At 36.7% G+C, this 12217-nt stretch overlaps 1 protein-coding gene across 1 annotated transcript in view; it reads right to left on the bottom strand.

Annotated features, from left to right (window-relative positions):
- Nucleotides 1-1994: 1994 nt before the first annotated feature.
- The window catches only part of LOC110291974 (arylacetamide deacetylase-like 2), a 14782-nt gene continuing 4559 nt past the window's right edge, over nt 1995-12217 (bottom strand). The window contains exons 4-5 of the mRNA XM_021159153.1: nt 10174-10345; nt 1995-2597 (exon numbers count right to left, since the gene is read on the bottom strand). Of these exons, the coding sequence (XP_021014812.1) occupies nt 1995-2597; nt 10174-10345 (775 nt within the window). The remainder of the gene's footprint in view (nt 2598-10173; nt 10346-12217) is intronic.

Raw genomic sequence — 12217 nt, 5'->3', positions numbered from 1 at the left:
CAGTGTTCAGAGCACTCTCTGTAGGCAAGCTCTCCTTTACAGGGAAGGTGCACAGATATCTGGCGTTCAGACCTCCCTCCTGGTCGAGGATGAAGGCCCAAAACAGGACCTTTCCCAGAAGCTGTGTTGCTTTGGCCTGTCACAGAAGCTGTTAGCTTCTGTAGTCCACACTCTTACCTGTGCAGACTAGTTTCCGCAGAGTCCCGGAACCAAGATGGCTCCCGCTTATCCTGAGGCAAAAGCTTCCCAGGCCAGATGGACACCTGTCCTCTGGACAGGAATGTGGTCTGATGTCTGGAGTCCGAAAAGGGCACTGCCTCAGAAGCTCTGTGGCTCCTGCCTGTCCCAGAAGCTGTTAGCTTCTGTGTGCACACTCACCTGTGCAGACTACTTTTCAGAGGAGTCAAAACAGCTTTCTTGTCACCACTTTCAGGGCACTTAGGAACTCACAGGTCAGCCTGTCACATTGGAATTATTCTGTGGAAAAAATAGAAACACTCCCTCTCTTCCCCATATTAACTTTCTGTTCAGAATCATGCCATGTGCCAATAAGTCGATCCTTTTCATAACTAGAAACCTGAATAGGTATTAAATAGTCACATGTGCATATTTTATTTATTTATTAATCAGAAATAAGAGTAGCAATTGACTATTTTCTCTGTCAAAGTATTGCTGTGGGCTCATAACAATAACTAGAATAAGCAGTGAATATTTGATTAGTATTGATCATGATTGATAACAATTGATCACAGAAGTTTCTTCTGCTTTTTATAAAGCCTTTTTGTTTCTCACCAGTTAATTTGAGTCTCACTTGATAGCACCTAACAAAGGCTTAAGTCCCCCTGTGGTGAGTTTAAGATGAGGTTGTAGCTGATTAACATCTCTTGGAAGGTTTTGAAAATAAAAAAATTTGAAGCAAATCAATTTCTCTTTCTTAGATTTTCTATACCACAATTTTCTAGTATAACTAAAGCCCTACATATTAAAAAAGATATTGCCTCTGAATCGTATGGAGCAACAACTACTCCCCAGAACTTTAAAGCTTATTGTGTGAAAGCAAAGATTTGAAGTAAACTTCCCTTTAGAGGCATTAGCTAATAAAATTCTTTCCACTTAGGAAACATTATACACTGAAAGATTCAAACTCTTAGCTTCTTGTATTGAAGCAGAGACAATAAAATTTTTCTTACATAATGTAAAACTATATTAGCCATACCTAGAGGCAAAATTTTCCAGTGATCACCAGTTCACTAGAAGCAAACCCTTTACAATTATCAGGATGCAAAGGAAAAAACAAACTTTTAAATTTATAATAACTTTATGTGAAGTAGGCAAGCCAGATTGTAATAAGTTCTACAGCCTGATTGACTTTTTATAAAATTTGAATTTAAGCATTATTTAGAACAACATCTGGATAAATCTGCAACAATGTTCTTTTAGCTAAAAAGAAATTCCCTTGAACACAAGGAGGAGTAAGGGCCCAAGAACTTTCATAGTCACAGTTTGCAAAACAAAAGAAAGCCACAAGCCCCACTGAGGCTGCTCTGAGCTTTGTATGGCTGTATAGCCACAAAGAGCTATATTAACACTCTCATAAAATGATTACTCTTGTAATTATCCTAATTACAATGTATAGGTGAATTAAAGATCTTAAATTTGCAATCAAACTGCAAGCTGCAGTCAATGGAACATTGGCAATTTTAATCATAATTTTTAAGTTTACCTAAAGTATCAGAATCTCAATTTTTAGTACTGAACTACTAGATTAGAAATCTTAAAGAGTATCTTAACTCATGATAATAAAGATGACAATGAAACAAATATCCCAGTTTTGTCAGCATTGAAAATTAGCAAAGTAACTGTCCTAACACACCCAATTAAATTATGTTTATCCAAAGTTCAAGTCATAGATAAACTCTTTAATTTTAAAATATTTTAAAGTATAATGTTTTGGTTGCATTGCTAAATAAATGACCAACTAGCTACATGTACCATCATAGATTTTCTTTTAAACAAATTATATACTTATCTATTAATCTCAGACCTAAGTTTAAATAAAACGGTGCTGTGGCGAATGATATGGCTCCATGGACTCCATCCTCTACGTGGTCATGGATGATGGGAACTCCAACCTTTCTGAGTCGTGTGACATAAATAAGTCCATCATCTCTTAGGATGTCATGTTCACATGTGAGGATGTAAGTTAATGGCAATTTCTGTAACTGGGAATCATTGACTAATAAAGGTGATGCCCTACTATCCACAAGTCCTGGATGGGATGCATTTAGATTTCCAAGAACTGGCATAGTGTAAACATGGTTCTTTTTGTACTTTTCAGGAAGGAAGTCACTCCAGTTAACAAACTTGAACAAATGTCTTGACTCTTGAGGCACATGAGCATTTCTCAGTATTGTCTTGGGCAATTCTTTATCTTCTGATAAATATAGACATGTCAGCCTAATTGCTACCTCCCTCGTCAGAAAGGGACCATGCTTATATTCTCTATGAGATGGCATTAAGGTATCAAGTGCCTGTAGTGCAGGATATAGCAAGGTTTGTGCCTTAATTTTGTTTTTGTAGTCTGGATCATCCTGTAGCTGTAAAACAATATGAGTGTTAATGAGTCAATAGCTTTTAAGCAGAAGGCGTGGCACCTTTGTTTTAGTCACTTGAGGTAAATAAATTTACAAACCCAGTGTCTAATGACTACTCTCATATTTTCTCATTCTTTGAAGCATGAACATCATTCATCTTCTTCAGTGAGAAAGTGGTACATACTCTCCTGTTCACACACATTCATTCACACATGGCAAGCAAATAGGACCATGATCTGGAGTCCTACTGAACATGACAGAAAGATTATGTTCAAAAATACTTTTTTAGTTTTTGGTGACAAGTTATTTTTATCTATATAAAACGTCTCGCCTCCCAAGTGATCTGGACATAGACATATGTCATGATACCCAACTTGCTTATAACAATGTTTGACAAATAGTAATTAAAGGAACAGACAATAAATATAATAAAACAGCATGTCAGTGCTCATTCAAATGAACATAACCATTTGTTGTTACATGTTGAAAACAGTACTATCATATGCCTTACCTTTAGCTAATTAGTATTATAATATGACAGAAAATACAAAAATCAGAAGGGCAAAAGGAAGTAGTCAAACAATTTATGTGTAATCTGTCTTTACCAAAAATGAGAGTTTGTAGCTTTAAGGATATTCTTCCCTCTCATTTTATAGTCCTGCTCACTTCAGGAGAAATGTACAGTGGCCTCCAAAGGATCATCACTTAAGCAGCACATGTGTTTTATACAGTACTACAACAACCACAAATGTCTGTCTCTACAGCCTTACAACCCTCCACAGGGGAGATCTGTTTAGATCAAGGACAAGCCCCATCAAAGAAGTTAATTTACATAAAGGAAGAGGATTAGTTGAACTCTCAACAACCCATCCCCCAAAAAATTATCTGACAAACTCCAAAATGCACATACAATAGGCACAGTCCAGCAAGTTCATAAGGAAAATGAAGAAAGAATTTTTTTTCCTAAGGAAATGTTGTCAGACTCTTGATCCTTCCCAGTGTCTTTAGGCTGGTACTTTTCCAAATTAAATGCAGTGTCCCAGATCATTTGGAGAGTAAGTAGTAGAAGAGTAAAACTGAGGCTAAGACAAGCAGTAGCTCTCTCATGTATAATTGACATGGTCCCCAATTCAGTTAATGCCTCCTGATGGTACTTGAGAAACAGGAAGATTATACTTCAGTTTAAGTTTTTTGTTTGTTTGTTTGGTTGGTTGGTTTGGTTTGGTTTGTGTTTTGGAGACAGGGTTTCTCTGTATAGCCCTGGCTGTTCCACTCACTTTGTAGATCAGGCTGGCCTCGAATTCAGAAATCTGCCTGCCTCTACCTCCTGAGTGCTAGGATTAAAGGCGTGTGCCACCACTCCCGGCTTCAGTTTAAGTTTTTCATGGCTCATTGAGATATACAAGAAATTTATGAGTTAAGTGAAATCTTATTCTTGGGAGATGGCTCAATTGGTAATATCATTGCCAGAATAAGCCTCAAGAACATGACCTGAAATTAGACCTGGATATAGTGGGAGCATCACCCCAGTGCTAGGCTAGGGTAGAGAAAGAAAGGAACATTTGAGTTTATTGGCTATTTAATCTAATAGGTGATCCTGGTGAGCTCCGGGATCAGTAGAAAGTAATATATGTATACTTTATATTGTGTGTGTGTGTGTGTGTGTGTGTGTGTGATTTTCAAGGCAAAACTGGTTTGTATATTAAGTTACAGGCCAACAAATGCCTCACAGTAAGAGCCTATTTCAGAAAGAAAAGAATAAAGAATGGAAAGGAAAATGAGGAAAAAGCAAGCTGACTGCCACATGCTTAAACACACATATGTATGACATATGTACATGTCAGAGCAAACAAATATGCACACTCATGTGAATATAAATCCATGAAGACACACAAAAAAGAGAAAAATTAATTAAATTAAATCACTCACACATTAATTAAAAAGAGAATAATGACTTTCTCAGCAATATTTTAAACTCCACAAAATTTACATCAAAAGAAACCAAGAAATGCCAGCAAATCAACAGGTTAGCAGAATGGAAAGAGCTAAGGTAAGGAGTGTCCCCAAAACAGTGGTTCCTGGTACACTAAAATACTTTCAGAGTATAACATACCAAATCTCCCAGAAGCTCTGGTAAATAGGACCTTCACTTATAATGGTCCTTATAAAGGACCAGTAATTGAAGGTCAGTAATTGAAGACTTATCATTGCTTGGATTTATTAACACCATGGAAATCTGAACAGTAACCACAAATATTTTATCCATTAACCAGCTGGAGAAATCATGGGGTCTGATTTGATCAAAGGGGGTCCAGATGTTAACAAAACTGCTGCCTTTTTTAGTCTTTTATATCTCACAGAGTTTTAAGGTAGTTACTTTGACCCCAGAGTCAATGTGTGGTGTTCAGCTTACTATGAACCCGGAGACCCTCTCCTTTATTGCACTGTACTAGAACCTTGGATGGAAAACCACTGCAGTTGGATGGCTATCCCCTCCTTCCTAGCTAGAAAAGCCAGATCATGAAAAGAGGTATATAATAACCACCATGTGATAGGTTTCTTGAATTATTTCAAGACTTTACATGAAGCTACCTTTACAAACTTTAGTAGACACCCCAGAGAAATGAAGAAGCATGTGTAGCAATTGTTGAGTAGAAACCGTTCCTTTTTCTTCCCAGTGTGGTTGACAAAGCAGAATACATGGAATGGAAGCAGAAAGGACAAGATCTGCTGGTAGGCAGTATTGATGCAGGTCTTATTGTTCCCACTCCAGGACACAACATTTTCCACAAATGTTTCACTCCTGATAGCCATACTTCTTCCCTTATATTGTCTGCTAATCTAGACTCCAACATCCTTACCCATCTTATTTCAAGACTTAGGTCAAATTTAATCTTCTTCAGTTACATGGTATATAAATTGTCCAATGATAATGACCCTATACTATCCACAACTACAGGGTTATCAGTCTAGTAACAATTATTGCAGATACCCTGGTGCATTTTTTTTTCATTTTACCTATATGCGTGCACCTGTATGTTTGTACATACAAACACCTAAGCAAGATAGTCACTTCCTAAATTCACAGAACAATATGCTTTAAGTCCAATGCACCAATGTTCAATTCTCACCTTGCATTAAAGACCATGTGTCAAACTATGTCCTAAAAATATATGCAGTTTGGAGCTGGAGAAATAGCCCAGTCAATAGCACTGGCTATTCTTCTAGAGGTCCTGATTTCCATTGCTAGCACTCACATGGTGGCTCACAACTGTCTGTAACTCCAGCCAGGGGATTGAGTGCCCACTCCTGTCCCTTTCAGACTATGCATGCAAGGATGAATCAACTAATACTATTTTGAGCTTTTTATACTCTTAAAAAAATGATAGATTGCAGTCATACAGACAGCAATTGCAGCATACAGTCACTGCAGTCATACAGACAGTATTTAAAAGCAGATAGCAGCTACTTAACAAGTATGTCTTCTAATTAATATAGGCAATGTGAATAAGTGCTGCACAAACCCATGGAAGAAAGTTGAGCCTTCAGGGAAGGAAAATACACTCATATTGAGCCTCATGAAAACATCATCCAAGAATGAATCCTTGAAAATGATCATGCACCAGCATCTATTTCTTACCCTATATACAAACTGACTAAAAGAATATGAGTAAGGTGAGAATGTTATTCCTTTAAAAAAATGACTCAAACTAGTTTGCAAAGGTCAAAAGATAAATGAAATGTGATAACATGTAATTCTACCCTTGCTATGTGGACAAAGCTGAAATTGTTTGATATTTCCTTTTAAATTCAGGATACAAAAATGATGTCACATTCAACAACATGACTCCTCATTCTGAAACTTCATGAAAAATTACAATTAAGACATATGAGCCTAGTAAGCTAGAGAATTGACTTAAAAACTGTAATACTCTTCCTCAGTAAAGTGGCACATTTTAATTACTTTTTTTGTTTTTGAATTTATAATATAATTTTATGATTTCTATCTTCCTTTTCCTCTATCAAACCATCTCTTATATGCCTCCTTGATCTGCTCCAAATATATGACTCCTTTTGTGTATGTAATCTCTAACATTTTATATTGGTTTTCAATAGCATGGTTTAGAATAGTGTAACAACATTGTTTTTAGTGGTGGTACATTAGAGATCATGTGTGAAAGTGCAGCCAAGGACTTGTCAAAAGCCCTGTATCCAAAAGGACCTCATGTTTGTTTAAAAGCTCAGAATCTATAATTTAAAATTCTTAATAATTTCTTTTACATGCAGTTCTATGCAATTGAACTTAATAGGATAGTGAATCATGTAGATGAGCATAGGAGATGGCATGTGTGTTTCACTGATGCTGACATGTAAATCCCACAATAGCTATTTCATTACAATAGCATATTTAATTCTATCCATCTCAGACTTTGCTTTATTTCTTGGCCCTTTTTACATTCACCAGAATTCTGAGCCCATGTTCCAGATCTGAATGTGAGATGCTAAAAAACCTGAAGATCCTGAAGATGTAATAGCCTTGGCTTCTCCTGAAATTAGAACTTGCTACCAATGAAGAAGAAGCAACAAATGAACCCCTTCACATTCTTTCTTCCTTATGTAATTTCCCATTTTAACCATTTACAGGGCAACTAAAGAATGTGAGAAAAATGGGTGAGCCATAGTGCTGTTACTGCCTATCCTTTGTTAATTTGCAGTAAGCAGAAAGTATAGATGCTGATGGGATGTGCACATTCATCCTATAATGGAGATAGTATCATACTTGTACTAGTGACATAATCTGTGCTCACTTCCACTCCTCTGCTAGGTATAAAATACATATCTAAGCACAAGACACACAAAGGCAGTGATTCTGCATGAATGATAGAGTACTTTCATTGGTATTTAAATGGCTACTGTGGGAAACATGTGTTAGCTGTTAAAGTTCTTGCCTCACAATGCATTAGAACCAGAGTTTGGTTCTCCAGAACCCATTTATGTGACATGTAGGCCTGTAGTGTGCTATTGCAGCCTGGGAAAGCAGAACTGGCATCATTAAGGTAAGTTGGCTAGCAAGAACAGCCAGATTGGTGAGATCTGAATTTGATTGAGAGACGCTTCCTCGATAAAGAAGTTGAATATCAAAGGCTATATTGTAACACTAGAATATGTTAGGAATTTTAGAAATGGCACAGACAAGACTCTATAAAGATATGCATAGTTTAAGAATATAATATAGCTTAAGATATGACTTTATCATATTTCTAAAACAGGAACTCTTTAATTTTTCTCAATAAAAGAAACAAAAGAAAATTGAAGAGGAAAATCATCATTGAAGACAGGTGTTCTAAAGATTCAGCTCAGATTCAGCTCAGTATCTTTGGTCAACCAATTGAATTATGAATTAAAAAGAAAAATATTCTGCAGAATTAATTAGCAAATGCTATTAATAGATAGCTCTTGGAAGTTCTAAAATCATATACTCTTTTATTTTCCAGTAAAAAATTTTATAATTTGCTCTTAATGACAGAAATGTTGTCAAGCTGTAGAAATGTGCCAGCAGTTAAGAGCACTTGCTGCATTTGTAGAGGATCCAAGTTTGAATCCCAGTACCTACATGGTAGCTCAAAACTGTCAATAACGTCACTTTCTGCGGAATACATTGCCATCTTCTGGCCTCTGTGAGCATTGCATGCACATGGGACTTAAACATTCATGCAGGCAAAACCACTCATACATGTAAAACATGAAAAAGTTAAGTAAAACTTTAGGAGAAAAAAGTTAAAATACAAAGAGATGTAAGATCATTATAAATGTGGTTATGCCCTTCCTGTAAACATGAACTGAAGTACACACATGCTTAGCTTTCTAGTGTCTATGAAGATTATTAAATTTACTTAGCAAATAATATGTGTCAATCCTTAAACATCATTAAATTTGACTCACTCTCTCAAATGAGCTATTGATTTTTTATGTCTGTTTTCTTTAAGGATGTGGCTCCAGTTGACTTCGCCTTAAGCAAAGCTGAAACATCCAAGAATATATGGGCAGTGCAAACTGTACTTGATGTGTGTCCTGGTTAGTTTTTGTCAAATCAGCACAAGCTAGAGATATCTAAGAACATAAAGCTACTTGGAAAATGTCTCTATAGGATTGGCCTGTGGCAAAAGTGTGGCATATTTTCGTAACTAGTGATTGCTGTAGCTGTACCCATCCCATTGTGGACAACACAGCTTCTGCGTGGGCTGTACTAGATGAAACTGACAGAGCAAGCCATGAGAGTCAAGCCAGTAAGCAGCATTTGTACAGAAATTTGAAAATCTCTTAAAGACTCTATCATGGCCATTTATGTGATATTTTGAATTAAGAACCACTAGAGTGAAATTTTTTGGTTACTTGGAACAATCAATACTGATTCTTCCTTCTTGGAATACAAAAGTATTTAATTAATTTATTATTTTACAGGATCCCACAGTAATAGACTTTGGAATTGTAGATAGACTTTGAATAATTTATAGTGACTGAACTGTCAAAGTCTTGGAATTTGCAAAGACTGTGGGACTTTAAAGTTGGAATATGTTGAATATTGGTATCACAATATTAATATAAGATATTAGGAATAAATAAGAGAGGAAAGGCTAGAGTTGAATGATGATCTGTTTCTGTGTCAAAGTGAAAAAAACTCAATTGTTCTGGCTGGTTTTGTTTTGTTTTATTTTGTTTGAAAACATGACAAAAGCTAGATTTATGTAACATGAGGGAACATGAAAGAAAATTCCTCTGTGACATTAGCCTATCGGTGAGACTATGAAGTGAACCAGGAGGAACAAGCCACTGGACACCATTTATACATGTCCTCTGCTTCATGACTCTTTCTGTGTGTCTTGGAGAAATGTAAACAAACAGCTCCACCCTCCTGCTCCATCCAGAGATAATCCCGCTCCTGCTTCCATGGCTTTTCTACCATGATGTAGTGTATCTTGTCACACCAAAACTCATTTCTCTTTTAGCTGCTTCTTGTCATCTTTTCTAGTTACAGAGACAAGAAATTAATTAATACACATCAAGTACAGTGATACCAACATCACAAGAGATATTACAATTGACCATTAAAATATTAACAGTAAAGCTTATATTAAATGGTAGTTCATAGTCCTTGGGATATTTTTTAAACTTGGTAGGCTAACTTGAGAAGAGTTTAAAAGGAAGATATTACATAGTTTCATGGAAGACCTTTTGTCTAGCAAGCACACAGCATTGGACATTGGATTCAATGCTCAGTAAACATGCACACACACACACACACACACACACACACACACACACACACACACTTACAGAGATAGAGATAGACAGAAAGAGATAGATGGGAGAAAGAGAAGGATTATGAAATCCTTATTTACTATTACTTACTTAAAACCAAAACTAAAGCTAAAATCATGCAAAATAATAAATTTACTGGATTATTTTACATTGTATAAGTTATAGTTTAAAAATAATAGAATCACAGCATCCAGACGATTTCTTTCATTTCAGGACTAAACTGTGCTGGTTTCTATCAGGTATAATATATATAACATACCAGTTGAGTCACTGTTGCTGCCAAGGTGCCCCCAGAGCTGTCTCCTGAAATACAGATGCGAGTGGGATCCACTCCATATTTTGCAAGAACTTTATCCTGAAGAAAGAACTTGATCACAAAAATACAATCTTCAAGGGCAGCTGGGAATAGATGCTGAGGAGCGAGCCTGTAGCTTTAAAGGTACAAACACACATACAAACAAAACCAGTGGAGAAATTATGATTATGTTTATGTTTTCAATTATATCTCAATTTTCCCAGATTTTTTTTAATTAGCCCACTTTGAACGTTTAACTCCATCAACTAATCCTGGGCTTACTAACAGTTTCAATTTTAAAACAAGAAGTAGATTCTGGTTTAAAGGGTTTGTGGTATTGTTTCTACTGGGAGAAGAGTGAGAATGGATGCATCTTTGCCCTCAGAAAATCTATAAGCTTCACCAGGCCCTCAATAAAGACAGGGATTCAAAAGCAACTCATGATTATTGATTAGATAATTCAAGTAATTTAAAATTAGAAAATCTTAGAGAAAAACATTGGTATCTCTCTTTAATTAGAAATTTATTTAGTCCAGAGACTGCCACACAGAAGGATCTAACCCATGATCAGCCACCAAACGCGGATACTATTGCATATGCCAGGAAGATTTTGCTGAAAGGACCCTGATATGCCTGTCTCTTGTGAGGCTATGCCAGTGCATGGCAAACACAGAAGTTGATGCTCACAGTCAGCTATTGGATGGAACACAGGGCCCCCAATGGAGGAGCTTCAGAAAGTACCCAAGGAGCTGAAGGAGGCTACAGCCCTATGAACTAACTAACCAGTACCCCCCCCCCCCAGAGCTTGTGTCTCTAGCTGCATATGTAGCAGAAGATGGTCTAGTTGGCCATCATTGCGAAGAGAGGCCCCTTGGTCTTGCAAACTTTATATGCCCCAGTACAGAAGAACACCAGGGCCAAGAAGTGGGAATGGGTGGGTAGGGGAGCAGAGGGTGGGAGAGGGTTTAGGGGACTTTTGGTATAGCATTAGAAATGTAAATGAAGAAAATATCTAATAAAAAATTGGAAAAAGAGAAAAGAGAGATTTATTTAAATCAAAATTCCACAGAAAGGTAGAATTTCATTTAATAAGCATGAAGATTTGAATTAAAATTAAGAGTTTGATATAAGAACATATAAAGTATATTACTAAAATATTGTAAGTCTTAAGACAAAATAGTATCACAATTTGTGCATCCCCCCTTCTTGCCCACCTCTCACTGGGTTCTGTTATAAAGGCACACCTCAATTGAGCTGTCTCACTTTTTAACTCTCACTTTTAGACACTAAAATATTCATTGATTTCTTCAATTAATCACAGCTCTATGACAAACTATGATATTCAGATATTCCTTGTGAATTTATAAATTTTAAGAAGTGTCTAGGACACCTGCAAGAACCCACACAGGATCCCCCACAGGATCTTAAGACCTCTGGTGAGTAGAACACAGTGTCTGCTCCAATCCAATTGCTCGGAACCTGAGACTGCATTATCTAGGGAAGCAGATAGCCTGGCCTGATTAGGGGCACAAGTCCCTTTCGGTCCACTCCAGCACCGGTGTTCCTTGCCCTCGGAGTCTCTGGACACCTGCAAGGACCCACACACACTCTAGAAAAAACAAGAAAGTAATCCCTCAACAAACCAAAAAGAAGACAGCCACAAAAACAGAATGCCAACTCTAAAACAAAAACAATAGGAAGCAACAATTACTTTCCCTTAATATCTCTTAATATCAATGGAACCAATTCCCCAATAAAAAGACACAGACTAACAGACTGGCTACACAAACAGGACCCAACTTTCTGATGCTTACAGGAAACCCATCTCAGGGAAAAAGACAGACACTACCTCAGAGTGAAAGGCTAGAAAACAATTTTCCAAGCAAATGGCCTGAAGAAACAAGCTGGAGTAGCCATTCTAATATCAAATAAAATCGACTTCCAACCCAAAGTTATCAAAAAAGACAAGGAGTGACACTTCATACTCATCAAAGGTAATATCCTCCAA

The sequence above is a fragment of the Mus caroli genome, chromosome 3 (assembly GCF_900094665.2).
Source record: "Mus caroli chromosome 3, CAROLI_EIJ_v1.1, whole genome shotgun sequence".
Classification (NCBI taxonomy): Eukaryota; Metazoa; Chordata; class Mammalia; order Rodentia; family Muridae; genus Mus; species Mus caroli.
The sequence above is the reverse complement of the archived record's forward strand: the minus strand, read 5'-3'. Positions and strand labels throughout refer to the sequence as shown.